At 40.7% G+C, this 26,903-nt stretch overlaps 1 protein-coding gene across 4 annotated transcripts in view; it reads left to right on the top strand.

Moving 5' to 3' along the window:
- Nucleotides 1-26,903, top strand: part of SYNE1 (spectrin repeat containing nuclear envelope protein 1) — a 505,866-nt gene that overhangs the window by 335,789 nt on the left and 143,174 nt on the right. For 2 of the 4 annotated variants that reach the window (XM_070796399.1, XM_070796398.1), the window contains exons 97-104: nucleotides 1,075-1,266; nucleotides 8,384-8,518; nucleotides 9,494-9,603; nucleotides 15,200-15,356; nucleotides 19,218-19,349; nucleotides 19,527-19,682; nucleotides 20,415-20,624; nucleotides 26,709-26,810. In XM_070796399.1, coding sequence (XP_070652500.1) covers nucleotides 1,075-1,266; nucleotides 8,384-8,518; nucleotides 9,494-9,603; nucleotides 15,200-15,356; nucleotides 19,218-19,349; nucleotides 19,527-19,682; nucleotides 20,415-20,624; nucleotides 26,709-26,810 — 1,194 coding nt within the window. Of the gene's footprint in view, nucleotides 1-1,074; nucleotides 1,267-8,383; nucleotides 8,519-9,493; nucleotides 9,604-15,199; nucleotides 15,357-19,217; nucleotides 19,350-19,526; nucleotides 19,683-20,414; nucleotides 20,625-26,708; nucleotides 26,811-26,903 lie in introns of those variants that run through there. The other 2 variants (XM_070796402.1, XM_070796400.1) reach the window with 2 other exon arrangements.

Below are 26,903 nucleotides of genomic sequence, written 5' to 3'. Positions count from 1 at the left end.
AAAAACAGAACAGTTTCTGTAGAAAATAATATGGTTGTTATTTGTTTTGGTTGACTTTTTTAGTTTTTCTGTTTTTTGGTTTTTGTTTTAAATCTTACTTGGGAAGTGGGGAGATTATTTTCACTTCTTTCCTGGATTTAGCCTCCATTTTAGGAAAAAAACCTCGTAACACTAGAAAGTGAATGTGAAATTCTTAGGAAAACTTTCAGAAATGTGAAGTTAAAAATGCGTTATATAAAAGATAAAAACAGGGGAACTTCCCTGGTGGTCCAGTGGTTGAGAGTCCACCCTTCCAATGGAGGGGGCACGTGTTCAGTCCCTGATTGAGTATCTAGGATCCCGCATGCCAGGTGACATGGCCAAAAAAAAAAGACAAAAATAATAAAAAGCAAGTAAAAGAGCACTAGTCTGGGACCACTCCCTTTCAAAACATTTTTCTTTGAAAAAAAAACAGTCCTTATTAAATTGACACAGAGAGTCGATCATGTGATGTCTTCACTATTATTAGCCACAAGCATAATGTGTGTGCATGCGTTACATACATGCTCAGTCACTCAGTCGTGTCCAACTCTATGACCCCCTGGACTGTAGCCCTCAGGCTCTTGGCTCCCTGGGATTCTCCAGGCAAGAATACTGGAGTGGATTGCCATGTCCTCCTCCAGGGGGGTCTTCCCAAGCCAAGGACTGAACCTGGATCTCCTGCATTGGCAGGTGGATTCTTTTACCATGGAGCCACCTCTAACACTAAAATAATAGAACAGTCATAATGGGGTAATGCTAAGGCCTGGTCTTTTCTCCTTATCTGTTGGCTATATAAAATGTGCTTCCCATATGTTTTTTTTTTTTTTTAATAATATCTAATCTTAAATAAGAGAAAAATTAGGAGGCTCAAAGAATTGTTAAAACCTATATACACTCTTGAAGGTTGTATGAAAACTAGGGGGAATAAAGACAAGCCTAGAGGCATGTTGTTTTGATGAAAGTCTTAATGAAGCAGTGGGTTTCTCTGTGAGACGCGGTCTTTGCAGAGGCGCCCAGGCTGTGTCAGTTTCAACTTCATTTCTGTTGTCCTAGAATATGCTGGTGGAAATAGAGCAGAAGGTGGTGGCCTTATCAGAGCTCTCGGTCCACAATGAAAACCTGCTGCTGGAGGGCAAGGCTCACACAAAGGACGAGGCCGAGCAGCTGGCGGTGAAGCTGAGAACCCTCAAGGGGAGCCTCCTGGAGCTGCAGAGGGCGCTGCAGGACAGGCAACTCCACATCCAGGTGAGGCTCCAGCCACGCCATGAGTGTGGCGCTACAGAGAGGCTCATCTTTGCACAAGACTGGTCTGCCCTCTGAGCACGGGACACATGAAGGGGATGGCTGGGAAACAGCACATACTTATGTACGTACCTGCTTCACACACATTCTGGCGTAGTTGTTTGTTTGTTTGTTTTTAATATTTATTCATTTGGCCGCTCTGGGTCTTAACTGTAGCAGTCAGGATCTTCAGTCTTCGTTGGGATGTGTAGGGTCTTTAGTTGTGGCATGTGGGACCTAGTTCCCTGACCAGGCATCGAACCCAGGTCCCCTGAATCAGGTGCTCTGAGTCTCAGCCACTGGACCACCAGGGAAGTCCCTGGCATAGGTTTCCAAATAGGCTTTGTAAGAGTTGTTTGAATCCAGAGACCTGGAAATTGCAGCATAGGAAAGGAAAATGAAAATAATTACCAAATGCTAGCAGCTGTATCATTGAAAAGTAAATGTTTAAATATAGATTAAACATAGATTAAATCATAGATTAAGATACCCTGTGGCAGTGTTATATTTCTCCTTTATATCTCCTATGTTCTACTTTTCAGATAGACTATTTTATTTAGTGCCCACAAGTTTAGACTTGGCATGTATTCCAGGCGAATTGAACATTTTTACTATCATGCAGTGTCCTTCATGTTTCCTTATAGTGATTTAGAGCTTTTTTTTGTATAATATTTGCCTGGTATATCTTTCACTTTTCTGTTGATTTAACCCTTTCTGAGTCCTTATTTTTTAGATTTGTTTCATATAAAGAACATTTAGGTGTATTTTGTTGGTTCTAAGCACATCTAATCAGAAAACCTCTGACTTTTAAAGAGCAGGTTTAATCTATTTAAATTCTTTGTGATTATTGATATGTTTGAAATTTTATTCTTGCTTTTTTTTTTCCTATTTTGTCCTGCTCTTTCTATTCTTCTTTCTCCATTTTAACTTTTGCTTCTAGGTGGTTGAATGCTTTCCTTTGTTTTTTGTCTCTACTTTTTATCATGCCTACCTAATAAATTCTAAGTTATTATTTCATTCTTGTTCCAGATCAACATAAGAAACTCATAACACATTCACTCAGATTTCTCCCCATGCGCTTTGCATACTAGTAGTGTCTAATATTTTGATTTTGTTTGTTTTTCATCTCTACATATTAGAATTATTATCTTACACAAATATTAAGCAAATGTTTATTGCAAAGCTACTGTGTGCCAGCCACTATTCTATATGTTAGAGTGAAGGAGCAAGGGCAAAATCTATCTGTATATTTATATTTCTATATAGTCCATTTTCAGGGCTTCCCTGGTGGCTCAGACGGTAAAGCATTTGCCTGCAATGTGGGAGACCTGGGTTCGATTCCTGGGTTGGGAAGATCCCCTGGAGAAGGCAATCCACTCCAGCACTCTTGCCTGGAAAATCCCATGGGGACGGAGGAGCCTGATAGGCTACAGTCCATGGGGTTGCAAAGAGTCAGACACGACTGAGTGACTTCACTTTCTATAGTCCATCTTCAAGAGATTATGTTTGGGGGAGACAGATAGTAATATAAAATTAAGGTGTGTTATTATATGCTAAGTTAGAAGATGATAAGAGCTGTAGGTGAAATAGTATAAGGCAGATAATAAAGAAAGTTGGGACTGGGTGGATTTGCAGGTTTAAACAGGGTGACCAGCGAAGCCTCCCTCATCTTACGTTTGAAGGAGTGAGCTGTGTAGACATGGAGGAAGAGAATTCCAGGCTCGGAGAGGGGGAAGCAAGGGCAGAGGCTCCCAGGTGGGCTCCTACCTGGTTTTTCAAGGAGCCCAGCAACTGGAGTGGAGTGAACAAGGTGAGAGGCTAGAGGGGTAACAAGGGCCTAGGCTGCAAAGGACCTTGTAGGCACCGTGTGAACTTTGGCTTTTTCTCTGGGGAAAATGAGAAACCACTGGAGTGTTTGGGGACAGAAGTGTGACAAGACCAGATATAACTACATGGGGGACCAGGGTGGAAGCTGAGAGACCGGTTAGGAGGTTAGAGGGGATGAGAACTTATCAGGTTGTGGATAATTAGGAAAATGAAAACTCTCGAGGAACAGAACTTGGGGAAGGAGAACTAATTAGGCCACTGGTTTCGTTTTGGACAGGCTAGGTTTAAGATGCCTATCCAGTGTCAGTCAGCTGTTGGGATTCAGCAGACAGATCTAGACTGAACTGTCAGCCTCTAGAGGTTCTCTGTTGTTGTTCGTGCCATAAGTCATGTCTTAGTTCCCCCACCAGGGATCGAACTCATACCCCTGCATTGGGAGCTCCGGGTCTTAACCCCTGGACTGAAGGGAAGTCCCTGGATGGTCTTTAAAGGCATGAGAGCCCATGAGATCACCAAGGGAGTGAGGAGAGATAAAGAGGAGCAAGCCCTGGGGCTTTCCAGTGTGAAAAGTTAGGAAGATGGGGAGGAACCCACAAAAAAAAGAGTAAGAAGGAAATACCAGTGAGGTGGGAAGAAGACCAAGATTTGGGTTTGGGAGACACTTGAGGGTAAGTGAGGTAAGATGAGAACTGGGAACTGACCACTGGATCTGGCAACACGCAGGTCTTCTATGACCCCAGCTACAACTATTTCAGTGAAATAGTGAGGGCAAAAATCACTCTGAAATGGAAGCGAGAATGGAGAGAGGAGTTAGAGAGGAAGAGGGCAGGAAACAGGGGTTTCGCTGTCATGGGAGCAAAGGAATGGAATAAGCTATAAGAAGCGGGTTAGAAGAAATTCATTCCATTTTAAGATCAGAAGAATAATGACATGTTTACAGGGGGACAGAAACAACTCAGTAGAGGAAAAATTGATGAAAAAGAAGTGAGACTGCAGCAAAAGTCTTCTTGTGTAGAAGGGAGAAAATAAGATCCAAGGGGCAGGGGAATGGTCTTGGAACCAGTGTCAGGAGGGAGGGGAGCAACTGTACTTGAGTAGAGATGCTGGCAGGGGACACAGCACAGACAGTATGGTGAGAGCTTAATGCACATTCACTGTGATTGCTTCTACTTTCTCAGTGTAATGATTTTTTTCTGGATTAAACTATGTATTTTCAGTTATTTGCTAATCATATGATTATATGATCTGGAACATCAAACCTAGCCAACAGAAAACTATTAAAAGCAATGGAATATTTTAGTAAAAAAAAAAATTATTAAAAAAATTAAAATGAAATTCATAACTTTCCTATATATAAATTAAAAGTTAGAGAAATAATATGCAATACATTTCCATCTAAAACATGAACAAAATATAAAATATATGAAATCTCAACACTTTAAAACCTGAGTGGTACCAAAACAAGTGGAAATATAGAGGTTTTATTTTTAGATAGGCGATTTCAAATTTTCCTCTGTTAAAACATGAATTAAAGTTATTCTCAATTAAAATACTAACTGTGTGTTTTTGAAATGTGCCAGAATGATACCAGGTAAACCCGGAATAAGGGGTTTCCCCGGTGGCTCAGTGGTGAAGAATCCACCTGCCAATGTAGGAGACACAAGAGTTGTGGGCTTGATCCCTGTTGAGAAGATTCCCTGCAGTGGGAAATGGCTACCCACTCCAGTATCCTTGCCTGGAAAATTCCATGGGCAGAGGAACCTGGCAGGCTACGGTCCGTGGAGTCACAAAGAGTCGATACGACAGAGTGACTGAGCACACACACACACACACACACACACACACACACACGAATGCCGTGTATCAGCGAATAATCCACTCCAGCGAATCCCCTCCACCCTGGCCCAAAATTGTTTACTTCTCTATCAGTTCAGTTGCTCAGTCGAGTCCAACTCTTTGCAACCCCATGGACTGCAGCGTGTCAGGCTTCCCTGTCCATCACCGACTCCCAGAGCTTGCTCCAACTCATGTCCATCAAGTCGGTGATGCCATCCAACCATCTCATTCTCTGTTGTCCTTCTCTATGACACAGGCCTATAATACCTCTTGAATTACATGATATCTTCATTTGTAATAAATTTGTCATTTTCACACGTTATTGTTCATCCAAGGAGCAGAGAGTTCATCCTATATAAATAACAAAGTGCTTTCTAAAGAAGTGTTTTATTTAATGTTTAGCATTCTCCAATCCTCACTAATCTTCCAAGGAATGTTCCTGGCAAAAATGGTTATTCTTCTAGTATTTCCAAAATAAACAGCTTACATAGCCCCACCCAAGCAGGAGCCTGGTGGAAAATAAAAGCCACCCTATTTCCTATTCCCTAGATAGGTCAGAAAACTGTTATCAGACCTCAGAGAGTGTAATTACCATTATTTTATTCCTTAGGTCAGTACCTTCGTATCTCAAGGGGAAAGAGAATGAAATTTGATCTATTCCTTAATCATTTTTTGCTTCCTGTGGTCCAAGGGTTAGGTTTCAAAACAGTGAAATCAACCAGAGAAAAATTCATTAACTGAGAAACCAAACCTAACCACAGAGAAAATACATACTAGTCATATGCTTTTGATGCTGCTAAATTTCCTTTTTTCTAAAGCTGTGGATTCAATTAGTCAAATAGGAGTCCCTTTCTTCGAACTTGTTTTAGAATCTAACTATGTGTCTATGCATGTAAATGTGGTTAAGCCTCCCTGTAGACCTGACATTTCAATTATTATTTTCCCAAGTACAATTGGTCTCTTTCCTTGGTATGAGGAATTTGAAATCAGAGCTCTCAGTCAACTGTAGTAAACCTGCAGAGAAGGGTGAGTTAGAGCCCTGAGAAGTTTCCACGGGAGTCTCCAGGCTGGGCTGTGAAAGCAAACCTTTACTGAAGGGCAAGGCAGAGAGGAATTCACAAAAGAGAGTCAGCAGGTCATGGCTAAGGCCACTGTTTTGTCACCGGGTCTCTGACTAGGGACAGCTTTCAGCTTATCCCACTGACTTCTTTGGGGTCATCCTCTACAGATTCCTTTTGACTTTTGTTTCATCCTTGCCTGGAAAAGCCAGCATATCTCAGAGCTTATTCTGGGTCAATGAAGCATCCTCAGATGGGAAAACTCTGCGTCACGCAGAAATGTGTGGGCTTCGATCCTGGAGGAATGCCCGACCACCCCAAACATCCCGCCTTCAGGAAAATCACTGCTTGCCTGAAAGAGGTGCTCCTGGGAGGGTGGGGAGCCTACTGAACACTTGTCATCTATTCTGAAGATCCTGCAAAATGCAGGTAGCATGTTTTAGACCAACGGCGCTACCATTGTTCTATCTGAAGCACATTCTTCTACTGGGGAGCTGGGTCATCTTCAAGGGAAGAAAGCACCTGTGAGCTGAGGTGGTTCAGAATCCGGGAAGGAACGAAGTATAAATATGAATGGTACCTGTAGGTTTCACTGTTGCCTTCACTGCGCCTCAAGTGCGGATACCAAATGATCTCAAACATTTTAGTTTCACCATGAGATTCTATTAAGTAAGACAGAGGGAAACAGACCCCATCTATTTCTCTGTAAGAGTTAGTGTAAAATTCTGGAAAGAAAAAGAAAGGAAGGGTCCCGTGGGCAGTCAGGCGGGGTTAGCTGTTGTGGCTGAACCCCATGCTGAGGTCAGATTTTTTTTTTTTTTGGCAGAGAACAGAGGCCAGGGGGGCAGCGGTTCAGTAGGTGCCTCCATGGAAGCACCCCCAAGAACGTTCCCTTCCTATGTGCCTGCCCCCGGCCCCTCCCTGTGCTCCAGTCATACTTGCCCCTCCTCTGCTGTCCCTGAGACACCAAGTTTCTTGCCCCTCTGGCCTTTGCTCCAGTAGTTCCATAGGCCTAGAGGCCCCTACCCCATCTTTCAGTCAGTCAATATCAGCGTTAATTGCTCAGTCATGTCTGATTCTTTGTGACCCCTGTAGACTGTAGCCCGCCAGACTCTTCTGTCCATGGGATTCTCCAAAAAAGAGTACTGGAGTGGGTTGCCATGCCCTCCTCCAGGGGATTTCTCAACCCAAGAATTGAACCCGGGTTTCCTGCATTGCAAGCAGATTCTTTACCATCTGAGCCAGCAGGGAAGCCCCCGTCTTTGGCAACACACAAAACAGCTGTCACCTCTGAAGATGCCTTGCTACCCAGCCTAAGAAACTGCCCCCTACACTTTCCACCCCATTCTCTAGTTTCACATTCTTTGTCTTATCACCATCCCAGTTTATCTTATCACCATCCCAGTTTATCTTGTCTATTTATTGTCTGTCATCCCAGCAGGGCCTTTGTCTGGCTTCTGAGCCAAATAAATCCCCTCCAATTCCCACCAGTGCCCCAAACAGTGCTTGACACACAGTGGGTGCTGATAAGCGCTTAGTGAATGCATCTTACGAACACAGTGTAATTTATCCTTTGGCATATAAATACATGTTAGTAGAAAGGTGCTCACTCAGAACTAATTCCATTCTAATACAAAATATTTTGTTTGTTGTTTAGTCCTGTCCAACTCTTTTGCAACTTATGGACCGTAGCCCACCAGGCTCCTCTGTCCATGAGATTGTCCAGGCAAGAATACCGGAGTGGGTTGCCATCTCCTTTTCTAGGGCATCTGCCTGACCTAGGGATTGATCCCACGTCTCCTACGTCTCTTGCATTGGCAGGCAGATTCTTTACCACTGAGCCACCAGGGAAGCCCATGCAGTATTTTAGGGCCTGTTAAATTCCATCGGAATAGTCTAGCAGGAATAATAAACCCCTGCCCAGGTAATAGGTAGTTACTTTGGCTTTCTCCTTTAGCCACACTCTGTCGAAGCCAGAGTGGCAACAGATGGCAGTGGAGTCTAGTCCTGGTGGGGATAGGAAAGGGAGTAAGACCTAGAGTTATATTCTTGTGGAAGAAATTCCAGAATAATGTCTGCTGACCACATCAGTCAGCTAAAAAGCCTAGCCTCGACATGGCAGTTCCCCCCCTCCCTTAATATTTCTGAGTATAATAATCTATTTATTGTTCTCCTTCCTGCAAATGCCATAATAAATTCCATGGGTTTTGTGTTACCATTTTTTTTTTAAAATGTGGTTTCACATCCAAATGGAGTCACTTTGGTTTTATTATTCAGACCACACTAAAGGAGCCATCACTCTGTTTTGGTTAAGATCTTCCTGTGGGTAGTATGACTCTTGATTTCTCCCTCATTAAAAGCAGGGGACAGCCCAGGAGAAGGAGGAGAGCGATGCTGACCTGGCTGCCACTCAGAGCCCCGGGGTTCAGGAATGGCTGGCTCAAGCTCGGAGCGCATGGACCCACCAGCGACAGAGCAGCCTCCAGCAACAAAAAGTAACGCACTTCCCGCCTCTTTTGCCTGCAGATCAGCCAAGCATGCACCTTGAGAGAAATGTTTTAGAAGGACAAGTTCCTTCTGTGCTGAAGACAGAGGGCCCTTGTATCTTCATTTTGGACAGAAGCAGAACCTGGCTGTTTCCATTTACTTGTGACCACTGGGAAAACTGGTCATTTTAAAGTCGGTTCTCTAAGAAAAGCTTAGTTTTAAAATAGTGTAACTCAATTATAATCTACCCTCTATTTCTAGCTTGCCCCAATTTGAGTCTATTATATATAATAAAAGCCCCAAGAAGGCCTCTGAGAATTGGTAAATATGCAAAAAGTTGCATTTTTTAAAATGAAATTTGCTTTCAGCTCTCAAGTAGATGCCATCACAAAACAGGATTGCAAATTACTGCCTATGAAGCAAATGAGCTTTGATTACTCAAAGAATGACATCTTTTGATTACTCAAAGAATGACATCTCATTAGTACCTTCACTTTATGGATACGGCATATTAAAATATTTCTCAAAGAGTAGAGACGTTTTCACCAATAGTGAAAAAATAAAACTGAGTCCAGTGGTGATCCAGTTTATCAAGCAAGTGGGAAATTGAAGAGAGTTGTTGCTCTCTGTATCTCTTTCAGCTTGAACAGGGCAGTATTAGATTTTGAAAAGTGAAAGTGCATTTTGGACCACTTGGGGGCGCCATTGCCAAGCAAAATTTTCTTTTCTCTTTATTTTTACCAGCACCACCACCCCCCCCACAAGATTATTTAGACATTATTTTATCAAAGCCAAAGAAAGCTACAGGGGACTTGGAGGCACCTCTGAACAGTTACCTAAGCCACACCTTTTATGAATGTGCTAACTTAAAAACATACTATTGTACCAAAGTTCTCTGAGGATTTTCTAGACATACAACTGTGTTTGGAGACAATAATCATAAAGTAACAAAGATGTTTTTATTTTTCCTTTTCCTTGAGCAGGAGTTGGAACAGGAATTGGCAGAGCAGAAGAGCCTCCTCCAGTCAGTAGCCAGCCTTGGAGAGGAAATTCTAACGCAACACTCAGCTGCAGAGACCTCTGGTGGTGTTGGGTATGTTTCTTTCATTCTTTGGGGGGTTTTTTTGTTAATTCACCAGTTTGTTTTATTTCTTAGATTCCACATTTAAGTGATATCATACAGTATTTGTCTTTCTCTGTCTGACTTATTTCACTAAGCATAATACCCTCCAAGTCTATCTGTATTGCTGCAAATAGAAGCATTTTTCATTCTTTTTTATGGCTGAGTAGTTTTCCGTGTGTGTGTGTGTGTGTGTGTGTGTGTGTGTGTGTGTACACACATCACATCTTCTTTAACTATTCATCTGTTAATGGACACTTAGGTTGCTTTATCTGAACATTAAGGTACATGTATATTTTTTAATTAGAATTTATTTTCTCCAAATATATACCCAGGAGTGGAATTGCTGAGTCTATTGCAGTTCTGTTTTTAGCTTTTTGAGAAACCTCCATATTGTTTTTCATAGTGGCTACACTAATTTACATTCCCCCCAACAGTGTCCATGATTCTCTTTTCTCCGCATCCTCAGCAACATTTGCTATGTATGGTCTTTTTGATGACAGCTCTTCCAACAGGTGTGAGGTGGTGCCTCACTGTGGTTTCGCTTTACATTTCTCTGATGACAGTCTGCTATTCTCTTCTTACTGCTGTTGTCCTGACATTTGAAAAATGGTCCAGTGGTTAGGACTCCAGCTCTTACTTCCAAGGGCCTGGGTTCAATCCCTGGTCAGGGAACTAAGATCTCACATACCCTGTGGACAAAACAATAATAAAAGTAAACATCTTCCTTAAAATTTTATTTTGAACATCTTTTGAAAAAATTTAATCATTTCATTTTTACTTGTAAATCTTGTATTTTGAACATTTAGTTGAGCAGCATAACTAGTAATTACAATGGCTGACTTCCTTTTCTTTTCTGTAGCATATCTGATCAGGGATGATGCTTATTTAATAGTACATTTTTGAAAGTCAAATAATAAATGCATTATAAAACTAGATTCATGATGTTTATGACTGAATGATTTTACCTAACTGCAAAACATTTTCCTTACAAGAGCTTATCTATCTTCCTCTAATATCATTCTGAAAAATAAATGTATGTGTCTTGTAAGTATCTTGACTTTTTTTTTTTTTTTTTAATTTGATGGCACCATGAGGCTTGTGGGATCTTAGTTTCCCAACCAGGGATTGAATTTGGAAAGCCTGAGTGAAAAGCCTGGAGTCCTTTTCACTGGTCCACCAGGGAACTTTTCTTGATGATCTATTTCTATAATTTCTATATATAAAGTCATTGAGCTTTGAGCCCTGGTTTGGAGTGAGACTGAAAGTCTTACATGCAGGGAAGTAAAGTGTTGAAAGAAAATTTAAAGAAAGGGGAGAATTTTCAAGTTGAAGAGTCTGGTTTAAAAGGTAGGAAGGAAAAGAAACTGAAGCAGAGTGCAAGTGTGCCTGTGTTGAGGCAGGTCTGGGTTTTATTCTGGGTCTGCATGTGTCACCCTGGAAAAGGAACTCAACCCCGAGACTTCATTTGCTCACCAGTAGAATGAGACTAATAATTGACTGCCATCATCACAGAAAGGCTGTGAACACTGTGAAAGTCAATTGAAAAGATACATAGGAGAACTATCTTTAAAATCTAAAACATTAAAAAAAGTTTCAGCAAAACCTCTGTGTTCGTGCAGTATCAAAGGTTGAAATTTGGTAGTAGCATCCTTTGACAACCATCATGTCTCAAATAGCTTTAATCCCGTGGACTCCAGTGATCTCAGTTCTGAGCATTTGTTTGGAGGAAATGCATATTATAAAGGTGATTTTGGAAATACTATTTATAATACCATATAAAAAGACAGAAATTCCTATTAGTAAAAAAAAAAAAAGCCTAAGAAAATATTTTTGCCTATATAATCTTAACAAAAATTACGTAGCAATATCAATAACAGTTTGTGATATCAAGTAAAAAATGTGATATAAAATTGAGTGTATAGTATATGTATGGGTAAGACCCAGACTAGATGTAGATGATCAAAAGTAACTTTAGTAAGGTCAGCTTTGGGGAGAGTTTTCTTTCCTTTTCTTTTTTTTTTTTTAAATTTAATTAATGCTGACATAATGTTGCTGACATATGACAAAAGTGTTGACTATATATGTCTATACATCTAGGAAAGAGGAAGATATTCAAGGGGGGGAAAAGGAATAAAAAATATTGATAACAGCTAATAGATAATCAATTTAAAAGAATAGAGATGAATAAGATTATAACATCTATAATCAGGAACTCCATAAAAATAACCCTAATACTGTAAAAATTGTGTTAAAATATAATGGAATTTTAAAAATTCTTCTGTTATGGTCACGCTTAGAAATGCTGAGAAGACCATAGCATGTAGGAGGGAGGAAGGAGGAGGGTTCAGGATGGGGAACACATGTATACCTGTGGTGGATTCATTTTGATATTTGGCAAAATTAATACAATTTGTAAAGTTTAAAAATAAAATAAAATTAATTAAAAAAAAAAATCTAAAATGAGGAACTCTGTTTCTTCCATGGTCACTAAGTCGAGACTTGCTGCCACTCTGCCTTTCCTGTTTCTGCTTCTTCTAAGATGTTTACTCACCCCTCATGGTTTTCTGAATATTTTTACCAAACTCTATTTTTACAAAGAACCCGTCCACACGTTGCTTCCTCCTCATATGTAGAGTCATGAAAAGCAGCTGTAAGAACCTTCTGCAGCTTTCTTGCCATATTTTTTTTTTTTCTTTCCTTGGCCTTTAGCTTTGGAAAGGGCCCAGATGAAAGACAAACAACTATAAATTGCTCTTTCAAATCTAAGACTATTTTAAAGAGAAATCTGCGGTTCAGTACTGGCTCTCTGTGTAAGATTTAGTCTAAAGACTGCTTATAAATTCTTTAATTTTTATGCAAATTCTTTAGAAAAATCTTTAAATCTAGTTGATTACAGTTCAGTCATGCCTTTCAAGCCTCGGGTAAATATACCAAGCAAACAAACAAACATAAATTGAATAATACCCAGAAGCTAAAAGAAAAACATGTATATATTTTTAAAAGAACAGAATAACATTTGTGGAGAAAAGAGTATATATTCAGCCGTCAACTTATTAGCTGATTTTCTAAGACTATCAACTGTGAATTGGTTTATGTAAAAATCCCTTTGGGAGCGGCGTGACTTGCTTCATGGTTACCGATTCATTGAATAAAGAAATACTTTGTGATGTGGGACTTCCCTGGTGGCTCAGTTGGTAAAGAATCTGCCTGCAATGCAGGAGACCCAGGTTTGTTTCCTGGGTCGGGAAGATCCCCTGGAGAAGAGAATGGCAACCCACTCCAGTACTCTTGCCTGGAGAATCCCATGGGCAGAGGAGCCTGGTGGGCTACAGTCCACGGGGTCGCAAGAGTCGGACACAACTGAGCAAGTAAATCATCTCCACCACCACTTTGTGATGTACTGGAGAATTGAAGGGTACTTCCAAGAGTACTAAGGAAATTCAACTGGAAATTAATCAATAAAAATATCAAAGGAAAGGAAGGATATTTTCTATGAAAAGAAAAGCTTGTTCTAATTTAAAACTGATCTGCTTGTGGCATTTTATGTGTCAGTGATTGAATATAAGACTATATAGATATTAAATATCCTCTGGTTTCAAATACTAAATTGTTATATAAACATGAATGAATTTAAAGTGTTACGATAGTCTACCATCTCAAAAGAACACAATAAAGAAATGTAATTTCAGAAGAATTTTTGAAAGTGATTTTTATTTAATTATTTATTTTTGGCTGTGATGGGTCTCTGTTGCTGCTTGGGCTTTCCTCTAGTTGCAGCGAGCAGGGGCTCCTCTCTAGTTTCTGTGCGTAGGCTTCTCACTGCGGTGGCTTCTCTCGTGGTTCCTGGGCTCTAGAGCAATAGTTGTGGCTCATGGGCTTAGTTGGCCCATGGGCTTAGTTAGTCCATGGGCTTCGTTAGTCCATGGGCTTAGTTAGTCCATGGGCTTAGTTAGTCCATGGGCTTAGTTGGCCCATGGCATGTGGGATCTTCCCAGACCAAGGATTGAACCCCCGTCTCCTGCATTGGCAGGCGGATTCTTTACCACTGAGCCACCAGGGAAAAGAATTTTAAAGCTTTTTTTATTTTAAAAGATTTTTATAAAGCAGCAAATCCAGAGACTAATATAACCAACAAAATTAGAAGTATCCGTTTTATTTTTTAACTTAGTATTACTTTTTTAGATCAATGCATGTTGATACATATAGATCTAGTTTTTTCATTTTAACTGCTTCAGAGTATTTTATCTTGTGATAATAACAACTCACCTGTTTTTTTCTTGATGGGCCTTTACACTATTGCCTTTTTTTTTTTTTTTTTTGCTTTTCCTGGCATTTTTTATTTTAATTTTTGATCATTTCCTGCGACCTGTTGGACCTTAGTTCCCCCCAGGGATGAAGCCTGCACCCCCTGTAGTGGAAGCACAGAGTCTTAACCACTGGAGTGCCAGGGAAGTCCTTACTAGTACTGCTGAACTTAACTTTCTCACATCTCTTTAAGTGTGTAGGTGAGAATAAGATACATCCTAGAAGTAGAACTCTTGCCTCATAGCCTTATAGATCCTTTTTTAAGGCTTTCTTCAACAAACTTACTTGAAGAAACCATTGCATTCAATACTTAATCTGAAATGAGTTGGTTTTGGTGTAGTGTGTAATATTCTGCCAATAAGGTTTTTATTTTTTTTCCTTCAACTGATCAAAAATTTCCATCAAAATAACAATTACTCTCTAGCATAATACGGCTTTTGGATGACATGATTCTAGTTAGGACTTCAAAACCCCTACATACAAACTAGGACCTACTGAGTCTAGAGTCTCCCAGGTTCTTATCATTGCCATTACCATCAGCGTCAGGCCCCCCTGATTTAGTGGCTGTTTTTATCAGATAGGGTCAGAGGCATTATTCGTCTCTTCTCTAAATTTAATTTCCATACTTCTGTATGGTAAGTACGACCTTCATTTTAAAGATGAGACAGCTGGGGCTCTGAGAAATGAAGCAAATTGCTCAAAGTTACAGATCTAACATTCTGTAATGGAACCCTGATCTGTCTCACCTCCAAACCCACAGTCATCACAGAGGCCACACTGTTGCCTCTTTAAGGATGATACTGCCGTGCCTTCCTTCCACCTTCTGTGCTCCTGCTCCATGTCCTGAAACCTGGTCTGTAGTATTTTCTTTAGACTCAGGGTAAAAACTCTCAATAGACTAGGCAATATTGTTAGGGTTTTTAAATTTATGGGCTCTTTGTCAAAGGCTACTGCTCTGATCATATGCTATCATATCATATTCTAAAAGTTACAATTATTTTTATCTTTAATGCTGAGCTATTTTCAGTTTTTTTTTAAATTTATTGTCCTTATGGTTCAATTTTAAGATCAGTAAGAATATACTTGTTTTACTATTAGTCTCAAGTTTTCCATTTTAATTTATATTTTTAAAGTGTAAGCCAACGTCTGAGATAACCTGGTTCCAATTGTAGAGGCCAGATCTAGTGCATGTAATAAATTACCTAGAACTTATTGCCTTTTTATGCACATTGTAAACTTAGATTATTTATTCTTCTAATAGCGAAAAACCTGATGTGTTATCCCAGGAGTTGGGGATGGAAGGGGAGAAATCACCTGCTGAAGACCAGATGAGAATGAAATGGGAAAGCCTACATCAAGAATTTAGCACCAAGCAGAAACTACTTCAGAATGTTCTGGAGCAGGAACAAGAGCAAATGGTACTGAACATTTTGCTTTTCCATATTAACTAACAGAGAAGATTTGCAGCTTATGCTATGGGAATGAATGTAACTGCAGCAATCCATATTTCATTATCAGTTCAAAAAGAAGACAGAAAACAAACAACTCATCCTACACTCTTAACAAGCCTGTTTCACATATCCCTTTATAATTGTATATTTATATGTAGACATTTATGTGACTGCTAGATACTGTTCTCAGAGAAGATTAATATCTGATGACTCATTAGCAGAAACCATTAAATATCAATGCCCCGCCTCCGCTTTTGTTTCCCACAGCTTTGAAAACTAAGGATATACACATCCAGGCCAGAAGAAATGTTACAAATCTGTCAGTAAATTATCATGTTATCTTATTTTCCATTGCTACTTCCAGTATTTAATCATTTCAGAAGATCTTAATGGGAAACATACTGGGACCTCTGTGGAGCTAAAGGAAGGGAATTCAGAGTCAGTTACAGTGGTCACCGACCCTCTATAGGCCGGTTCCCAAGATGGGCGGGTCCTTGTGTGATGCTGGACTTGATTCCACCAAGCAAACCAAATCCAGTGGAATTAAGTATAGCAACACAAGGTTCCAGATAGATAACAGCTATTAGTTCACCCTAAGCAGAAGCCAGAGAACAGCAGAGAGTCAGAGGAATCCACCCCTTAAAAATCTAATAGGGGAAGGCTATGATGCTCACCACACCTGTGGTACAGTAAGGCGGTGAAGATAGAAGCCTTGTCCCAGATCCCAGGTCAGCTCTGCACTGGCCACTCCCCAGTGGTGGCATCATCAGAGTACATTCTAGGACCTTTACTGGCAATCTTGGGAGCTGCTGTTGTCACTGATCTGGCCAGGATTAGCTTAGGAGCTGGGAGAGACTGAGCTGGGGAGAGAAAGGCTATCAGTAGTTACAGAGCACCAGAAGAGGGGAAGGCAGGAGGTGATGAAGCAGGAACTCGGACAGGTGCACCTTGCTCCATTGACCTGCAGGGGGCCGGTCTAGAGGTCAGAATGTGTCCCCCACATCTGCTGGGAACCCTGTATAAATCCTACAGAGCCATTCATTTCTGTTTCCTTTTACAAAATTTTGGGCATTTCATACCTTCTCACTCCCTGTCCAGGAGTCTTCTTTGCTACCATCTACAGGAATGTCTTGCCTGGAGAATTCCATGTACAGAGGAACCTGATGGGCTACAGTCCATGGGGTCACAAAGAGTCAGACATGACTGAATGACTAACACCTTCACAGGAATGTCACCAGCTCTGGTCCTGGGGAGTAGGAAGCCCTCCCTTCCCAGAGGCCATTGTCCTAGAGACAGACTCCACCTGGCACACAGGTCCCTGTACCTTTTGCCTGGACTTGCTACCTCTCTTTGAAAGAACGCTTCTTCACACCCCCGATCAAACATTGCTCAGACTCATGGCTTGAGTTCCCAGTTTCTGATACAGTTCTCCTGGGCTTTACAGCGCTATGCATGTTGTAGGATTTCCCCTTTCCTTTGTTTATGAGGAACACTACAGTCCTGCATCTGGGACTGCAGCCTTTTCTGGTTTTTCTAAGTCAAGTAAAAGTGTTGGTCACTCAGTCGTGTCCAACTCTTTGTGACCCCATGGACTGCAGCCCACCAGGCGCCTCTGCACATGGGATTTTCCAGGCAAGAACACTGAAGTAGATTGTCGTAGCCTCCTCTAGAGGTCTTATGGACCTTGGAATTGAACCCATGTCTCCTGCATTGGCAGATAGGTTTTTTACCACTAGCACCAACTGGGAAGCCCAGAATAAAAACCGGGGACCCTGTGGCTGCGTGGGCTGGGAAATGAGACTGGGCATCCTGCATGGCAGGCAAGAATTCTATCACTGAACCACCCATACACCCAAATCTTGGGAAGATTAGAAGATTCCTCAGGGTCTCATGACTAAGAAGAGGCAGATCTGGGATGGGGACATAGGTGTGTTTAACTCCAAACTTCCTCCTTTCTCACATTACCTTGCTGGCAGTTTGTACACTGGATGGTGTAGTACTATTCTCAATTGTAAAAGCAGGCACTTTTATTTATTTACTTTTTCTGGCCTCATGTAGACTAGGTTGAAAGGCATCTCCCTCTCTCAGAGCATTGTTTCTTTGCTCACCTTCACTGCATTTAGCATCTCTGTGCAGAACACCCCACCTGGCTTCAGGATGAGGTATGACTTCCTGCTCCTAGGTACTGTAACACAACTAAGAAACTGTGTTCTACATTTCTGAAAAATTAAGCAGCCAGGGAGCCTCCATAAGCAGGGATTAAAAAGGAAACAAAATTTATTAAAAAGTGGGAAGCAGCTGTAGGGGTGATGTGGAATTTAAGACAGTGGATTACAGAGAGATGTTGGGTGGTGGGCATTCCAGCCACAGTGGGGAATGAAGCTGGTGTGTTTAGAGGATAATGAGTAATCAAGCTGAAAAGTAAGATGAGGATGCTGCTGCTGCTGCTAAGTCGCTTCAGTCATGTCCGACTCTGTGCGACCCCTTAGACGGCAACCCACCAGGCTTCTCTGTCCATGGGATTCTCCAGGCAAGAACACTGGAGTGGGTTGCCATTTCCTCCTCCAATGCATGAAAGTGAAAAGTCAAAGTGAAGTCGCTCAGTCGTGTCCGACTCTTAGCCACCCCATGGACTGCAGCCTACCATGATCCTCCGTCCATGGGATTTTCCAGGCAAGAGTACTGGAGTGGGTGCCATTGCCTTCTCCAAGATGAGGATGAGATGATCTAAAAAACTATAGGGCGCTGAGTTTGATTGGAAACATCATTTAAGAGTTTGAGTGCTAGGTCATAGCAGGGTCCTTACTGGGGAGACATTATGCTCTTTCGCTTCAGTTATGTCCAACTCTTTGTGACTCCATGGACTGTAGCCCACCACGCTCCTCTGTCCATGGGATTATCCTGGCAGGAGTACTGGAATGGGTAGTCATTCCCTTCTCCAGGGCATCTTCCCAACCCAGGGATCATCTGAGCCACCAGGGAAGCCACCTAGAGTTTAGGGGGGAAGTAAAGGAATCATGAGAGCCAAGGGATCAATCTAGTTACAGTACTTCGGGTGGATTCTTTTATCATGCATGTGTGCGTGCGTGCGTGCTGAGTCACTTCAGTTGTGTCTGACTGTTTATGACCCTATGGACGATAGCACACCAGGCTTCTCTTTCCAAGGAATTCTCCAGGCAATAATACTGGAGTGGGTTGCCATGCCCCTCTCCAGCGGATCTTCCTGACACAGGGATTGAACACAGCATCTTATGTCTACTGTACTGTCAAATGGGGTTTTTTTTAACCACTAGTGCCACCTGGAGAGCCCCTAGTTATCATAAGCAGTGTTAAAACCAGGGCTTCCCAGGTGGCTCAGTGCTAAAGAACCCACCGGCCAATGCAAGAGACCCAGGTTCGATCCCTGGGTCGAGAAGATCCCCTGGAGAAGAGAATGGCAACCCACTCCAGTATTCATGCCTGGAGAATCCGACAGACAGAGGAGTCTGGCAGGCTGCACTCCATCAGGTTGCAAAAGAGTCAGACACAACTGATCGACTAAAACAAGAAGTGTTAAAACCAAGATAAGTTGAGAGGAAGGCTATAATGAGAATTCAGGCAGTTTCCCCACTGTTTTCTTTCCTTTTTTGGTCCGTCACGGGAAACATTGCCACTGCTGAATCTGGTTGCCATGTTGAGTGGACATAGTGTGTTGGAGAGGTCGTCTTTCTCTAGCAGAGGTTTCCATAAACACAGTTGTTCCAGCATCTGTTGCAGTGTGCATGTCTAAATGAGAACACCTGGACAGAGTATGTCTGGTCCTAAAGAAGCTCTCCTGTCTGCCTCCAGCTCTACAGCAGGCCCAATCGGCTCCTGTCTGGCGTGCCACTGTACAAAGGCGACGGGCAGGCCCAGGATAAATCTGCGGTGACGTCTTTGCTGGATGGATTGAACCAGGTCTTCGAGGAGGTTTCATCCCAGGTGGGGCTGTGTGCTTGGTGTGTGGATCTGGGACCCCATGAGGTTCCTCATCCCCTGAGCTGAGCTGTTGAGACTGGAAAGGCAGAGCCCCTGGACCCCTGCATCTCATCCTGGTATCTTTCTTTGACTCCTCAAAATGCTCTATTGACTTCTTTGTCCTTCCCTTTTGTTTCTCAGGGTGGAGGGACAAAGAAGCAGAACATTGACTTGGAGCAGAAGTTGTATGATGGGGTCTCGGCCACCTCTACCTGGCTGGATGATGTAGAGGAACGGTTATTTGTTGCCACAGCCCTTTTACCAGAAGAGACAGAAACTTGCATCTTTAACCAAGAGGTAAGCGTGGCAGCTTGTGTCTGCAGGTATGTTACAAAGCACTTAAAATGCTGACATTGGATAATTAACGTTATGTATAAAGAAGGTGAAGCATAAAACAGTTCTACTAAGGTACAAATGTGTATTTCCAAGCAGCGTAGAGCAGAAAAGAATTGCCTAAGTAGAACAAGCTCTGAAAGATACTTAGTTTTTGTATTTTTGTTTTTTGATTCACGATTAAATTTTTTTACAGTGTTGTATTGGTTTTTGCCCTACAACAATGCAAATCAATCATAATTATACATATATCCCCTCCCTCATAGGCTTTGAATCTTTATCCTTTTTTTTGTGTATGTAGGAGGCGGAAAACACTGAAGAGTCTGTAGAAGCCTTGTTCTATATCGCAAATATTCTATGATATAGAAATATATGAATTATATATATAAATATATTTGAAAAACAGACTAAAAATAATAATTATGAATTTCTAAATAGCACTTTAGAAAACTCATATTTTCACCAAATATTAATATTATATTTTATTATTAGTGAATGATATAAAGTTTCTGAGAAAAATCTCTCCAGCAGTAACTTGCCTAATGTTTATAGAAGTGTATGAAAGTGGTCCCATCTTGCCTTGGATATAATTATCACTGAATAGTAAGAGAAATGTAATGGGCTGTCTTTGAAGAAATGATTCATATATAAATTCATAGATCTAAACATTGGCATGTACTTTCTTATCAATCCCAGACTCTTGCCAAAGATATTAAGGAAATGTCTGAAGAAATGGATAAGAACAAGAACTTGTTTTCCCAAGCCTTTCCGGAGAATGGTGATAACCGAGATGTTATTGAAGACACTTTGGGTTGTCTCTTGGGCAGGTTATCTTTGCTAGACTCAGTAGTAAATCAGCGATGTCATCAGATGAAGGAAAGACTTCAGCAGATACTAAATTTCCAGGTAAGGCATTATCAAGAGGTGTTTCACCATCTTCCAGCTACATTCAACAATAAACAGGATCTTACTGAGATATGATCTAGACCTACTTTTTTTCAAAGGTACAAAATGCATGACCATTCCAGAAAAACAATTCAAGGAATTCAAGATTGAATTCAAGGAACAGAAAACAAAATGTTTTATGCTTTTCATTGAGGAAACTAGCCAATCAGACTGAGGACTGAATAGAACTTTAAATTCAACCAGTAAAAACCATATTTCTGGCACATTATAGTGCTAATTTCCAGTTGATGTTCAGTTCTTTTCAGTTCAGTCATTCAGTCGTGTCTGACTCTTGGTGACCCCATGGATTGTAGCATGCCAGGCTTCCCTGTCCATCACCAACTCCCAGAGCTTATTCAAACTCATGTCCGTAGAGTTGGTGATGCCATCCAACCATCTCATAAGACCAAAGAAGCATACAGGAAGTGCTGTAACACAGAATCAACCCTAGATACATAATACCGGTGGGGGCCACTAAAAGTGGCCGTGCCCTGATTACTTCTATCTGTGTTAAAAATGCATTCTGTTACTTCCCAGTCTTCGCTCCATAGACCTACTGTCTTTTAGCCCCAGACTGGAGTTTCACTACCAACTGAGTAATTGTGTGCTTAAGCGACTTTTCTTAGGACTACGAACTTCAACAAATGCAAAAGCCACTGATAAACTTTAGGGTTGATTTTCATTTCTAATAAAAAACATCTTTGAGGAATAATCAAGGCTTAATTGAACTTTATTTTTAGCAAACATAGAAGATTTATAAAATAGATTTATGCAATACATGTATTTAGAGCCAAGCATTTGATGTTAAATTTTGATTTTCAGGAAAAAAAGTACTATAAAATGTCAAGTAAATCTACCATTAGCCAGGAACTGGAATTTTCTAGATATCCATCTAGAGGGACAAATTATCCCTGCCTTCCTGCAGTTTGCCTTCTTAAATCTGTAAACATTTGTAGGCATTTATGTATCATTATTCTATTCACAAAAAAATTTGCATGTGTATTACTGACATAATAATAGTATGATAGTTTTATCACCTGATGCAGTATAACCTTAGCTCCTTCTCTAACTTAACTGTCCTCAACTATTAAATCATGTCCATATTAACTGCCTTTTAGGGCTTTGTGTAGATAAAATGAGTTAAAATGTGTCAAATACTTTGCAAAGTATCTGAAACATAGTAAACACTCAGCATGTTTTATTACCATGTTGCTGTTAATAGTAGTACTTATGATACTAGATACAGATCTGAAACCAATGAAAAAGTTAAATATTTGTCCAAGTTTATCTGCTGCTAAGTCGCTTCAGTTGTGTTCGACTCTGTGTGACCCCATGGATGGCAGTCCACTGGGGTTACCCCCGTCCCTGAGATTCTCCAGGCAAGAACACTGGAGTGGGTTGCCATTTCCTTTTCCAATGCATGGAAGTGAAAAGTGAAAGTGAAGTCGCTCAGTTGTGTCCGACTCTTAGTGACCCCATGGACTGCAGCCTACCAGGCTCCTCCGTCCATGGGATTTTCCAGGCAAGAGTACTGGAGTGGGTTGCCATTGCCTCAAGTTTATCTAACCATTGAGAATTAAAACCAGGATTTGACTCAGAGATTATTTGTGTATTTTATATTGTTAGGGTGATGGCAAGGGAGATGGAGAAGAGAAAACCTAGTCAAGATATATTTGGAAGGCAAGATCAGTAGGGGAGCACTTGTTGATTGTTTGGATCTGGGGAACATGGGAAAGGGGGACAACTGAGGAACTCCAGGGTTGGGGGAGGGTGGGCACTGGCCAACAGTGAGGACAGGTGGAGCAGTGCTCTTGACCATTGGGCAGGACTGGGTTGCTGGCAGGACCACTGCTGGGGCAACCCTATCAGGTAGAATGAAGATACTCAGGTGAATCATCTCAAATCTGTGGCTTAGAAAAATGACCTACATTGGATCATTGCATCTGTATCCCTTGTGTTGTATAGTATACAGATAGGAAGGAACATTTCCCTTGGAATCTGAAAACCTGGCATTGATTCTTTGGGTACTTTGTCTTGAATGCAAGATCTGATTGCATGTACGTGTACACAGTGTATGTCTAAAATCAGCGAAACTGGTGTGCAACTTATAGAAACTTGTTTCATTATTCTAAAATTCCTCTTGCATAAAAGAACGCACTGAGTTTTAACAGCTTTCTAGTCTATTGGCCATGACTGAGGTGGGTTAAAAGTGCAAATGGATATATCCCTAGGGCCCATGTTTCCCTTTTTCAAATTGCATTCACTGTGTCTTTGGTACTTTTAAATAGTTCCTGGTAATCACAGACACAGTAAAAGATGAACTAAGTGAATACTCTGGAACTTATTTTGGGTAGAGGACCAAGAGAAGAACAAGTCATCTTGAAATTCTGTTTCAATCACCTTCTCCATTTTTCTTCTGCCAACGAGTTTCTACTTGTTGGTGGCCAGCTCACAAACAAACACTGGTGTTTCAAAATGTTTGTGCTCCAATTTAATTGGGAGAAAGACTTCGAATGTTAATATAATTAAAAGTCAAGTTGTGCGTGTGTGCTTAGATGCTAAGTCATGTCCAACTCTGAGACCCCATGGACTACAGCTCCTCAGTCCATGGAATTTTCCAGGCAAGAATAATGGAGTGGGTTGCTGTTTCCTTCTCCAGAGGATCCTCCCGATTTGAGGATCGAGTCCACATCCCCTTATTTGGCAGGCAGATTCTTTACCATTGAGCCACATGGGAAGCCAAAAGACCAGTCTCAAGTCATTTTATTTTACTTTGCACTGAGCACCTGATACACTATCACCATTCAGTGCTTATTGGAGCTGTAGCCTTGATTTCCCAGTTAACTTTTGAGCATTAGCTTTTGCAAGACTGCTAGTATTACCTTATACCCAACAGACAATCTGAAAGAATGGGTAGGTGTTATGTAGATATATGTTATCTACAAGTAATCACAGTTATTTATCACCTCTTATATATTTTAAAAGCTTTTTTGTGGACTTAAACCAAAATACATTTTCTGGACACTTTTATAAATGAATATTTCAAGTTAGTTAAAAAGAAAAATATGAAAAGAATTTCTTATTAAATGATCAGGGCAGTACAAATGCTTTTAAAATTCGAGACTTTCTTTGGATCTGTTTCTTAAACAGCTAGAAGGCTGCCTTTTCATGCTCTCCAAGTAATTCCAGTAACTGTAGGAAAACAATTGTGATGTCTATTATATGTGTAGTATATAGATACCTTAATTACCTGCTATATCACAATTGTAGGGCTTCCCAGGTGGCTCTGTGGTACAGAATCCCCCTACCAATGCAGGAGATGCAGGAGACCATGTTTGATCCTTGGTTCAGGAAGATCCCTTGGCATAGGAAATGGCAACCCATTCCAGTATTCTTGTCTGGAAAATTCCATGGAAAGAGGAGATTTGCAGGCTATAGTCCATGCGGCCACAAAGAGTTGAACATGACTGAGCAACTGAACACACATCACAAGTGTGGTATTAAGAAATGGTTAAAGCCTTTGGATTTTTATTTTTAATAAAATATGAACATCCATGTGGCTATAAGCACCTCTTAAAGTCTTTTATTTTTGTAAATAATTATTTTGTATTATAACACAAATTATTTTTCAATCTTAAATAGAATATGTTTATGATCAAACTATTCTATCCAGACAATTTGTTGTTGATTAGTCACTAATTCATGTCTGACTCTTTTCGACACCATCAACTGTAGCCCTCCAGGCTTCTTTGTCTGCAGCATTCCCCAGGCAAGAATACTGGAGTGGGTTGCCATTTCCTTCTCTTAAAGTCTTTTATTTAGCGACTTCCTTGGTGGTCCAGTGAACAAGACTCCAGACTCCCAATGTAGCAGGCATGGGTTCAGGGAACTAACATCCCACATACCACATAGCATGGCCAAAAAATAAATAAATAAGATAAAATAAGGTCTTTTATTTAGTAACCTTTAAATCAGCCCTGTTCTCTGCTTTACTGTCTGCTTGGCTAATCTCTTCTAGTAATTATTGCAGCTTTCAGAAATGTGAACTTTCTTCTCTGTTACCTGGAGGAAAATATGTTAGCAAGACAGAAAATATGCTCTTAAAAATGTGAAATTGATGTACAGATAATACAAACACCCTCTTCATTTCTTGACTCATGTTATTTGTACTTATCTTCTCATTTAGAGTAACTGAACTAATGTTTTTCTAACATGCATGTAGGTAACAGGAACTTGATTTCTTTTGAATCTGTTCAAGTGAATGAGAACATCTCTTCTTGTGCATGCAAACAGATAACTGTGTCATGGTTCTAATGGCCCATGTGAGCTGGCCCTCAACACTGCTGAATGACACAAGCATTACCATAACTCATAAGCACAACCCTTGTTTCTGGCAGCATTTCTTCAGTGCTTTTGTTACAGTTTCTCATTTAGTCTGCAGCTAGGCTTGCAGATAGGTTTGAGTGTTGGTTTGGGCTTCCCTGATAGCTCATCTGCCTTCAATGCATGAGACCCCAGTTCAATTCCTGGGTCAGGAAGGTCCGCTGGAGAAGGGACAGGCTGCCCACTTCAGTATTCTTGGACTTCCCTTGTGACTCAGCTGGTAAAGAATCTGCCTGCAAAGCGGGAAACCTGGGTTCAATCCCTGGGTTGGGAAGATCCCCTGGAGAAGGGAAAGGCTACCCACTCCAGTATTCTGGCCTGGAGAATTCCATGGACTGTATAGTCCATGGGGTCATGAAGAGTGGGACACTGAGCAGCTTTCACTTTGAGATAATTATTGCCTCTTAGGGGTGGGGGAGCCTGGTGGGCTGCCATCTATGGGGTTGCACAGAGTCAGACTTAGCAGGATAGTATAGCTTTTCTCCTCCATTGGAGAAGGAAATGGCAGCCCACTCCAGTTTTCTTGCCTGGAGAATCCCAGGGACGGGGGAGCCTGGTGGGCTGCCGTCTATGGGGTCACACAGAGTCGGACACGACTGAAGTGACTTAGCAGCATAGCTTTTCTCTAAATATCATGTTCAGTTTCTTTACTTTTCTTTCTTTTTTTTTTTAAACTGCATAATTCACCTACTAATTTGCTTTAGCCTTGCATTTTGTATTGTAATGCTTCCATGTATCCTTAAAGACTTTCTTCCTTGGTGTGATTATCATTCTCCTGAGACAGAATTTTTGCATCTTGGTGACATATGCACATGCTGTCAGTTCCCAGTGGAGAAAATGTGATGAGCTGAACTTCACACTATGATGAGCAACCAGACCATCAGAGACATTTTTAACTAATAAAAAATAGAATATATTTGTTGATATTTCAGGAGAAAAATGTAAAAATGTATAATTCATATTTTTTCCAGTTTATTATTCCTTTTAGAACTGAGTGTCAAAATTCTGATAGTTACCTCCTTTCTGTACAAAGTTAACTCAAGATAAGCATATTTGGTCATTTAAATGAGTAATGTTTATGAATAGGCTTAGCTAAGAGCTTTTTGTGTTGTCTTTTCATATGTCTTTGGCCACTGTAAATAATGCATATTTTCTAAACTTTTGGATGGCTTTTAATAGGCTTGTGCAAATTCTTTGAAAATAGGAGGAAGAAGGAAGTGAGGGCAGAGAGGGAAGGAGAGGAAAAAGGAAAAACGGGATCATAATTATTCTTAAGAATAATATTTTTCCCCCAAACAAGAAAACATCTACATGTAGAGGTCTTTAGTGCAATGCTTCTGCTGCCATATTTCTGTTTAAATGTGCTCACTTATTACAGAAATAACAAGATTAAAGTTACCAGTATTATTTTTTATTTGTAAACTTTGTCTTCTTCATCTGTGTTGAGTTGGAAATGCTTTGTAAAATTCTTCAAAAGTCAGTTTCAGCACTTGTATAAATTGTTACCAGTTCCTTTTATCTTCCCATAAGATAATGTTGTTTCTTCTGGAAACAATTCAATTCCTACAGCTATATATTATTTCTGAGAATGTGTGTTATGTTTATAACCATTTTAAGTTTCCCATTACTCATATTAAGTCTTCCTATTGCTTTCCTCCTTAGAATGATCTGAAGGTGCTAGTTACATCACTGGCTGACCACAAATACATCATTCTGCAGAAGCTGGCGAAAATGTTTGAACAACCTGTGGCAGAGCAAATAGAGGTATTTACGGCTGCAGCTTTTTCCGTAAGAGCAAGCACAATGAGTGTATCTGGTTTACTGTGAAATTCTGTATAGCTGATGCAATATGATGAC

The sequence above is a fragment of the Bos indicus genome, chromosome 9 (genome assembly GCF_029378745.1).
Source record: "Bos indicus isolate NIAB-ARS_2022 breed Sahiwal x Tharparkar chromosome 9, NIAB-ARS_B.indTharparkar_mat_pri_1.0, whole genome shotgun sequence".
Lineage (NCBI taxonomy): Eukaryota > Metazoa > Chordata > Mammalia > Artiodactyla > Bovidae > Bos > Bos indicus.
Note: the sequence above shows the minus strand (reverse complement) of the source record. Positions and strands in the feature narration are given on the sequence as shown.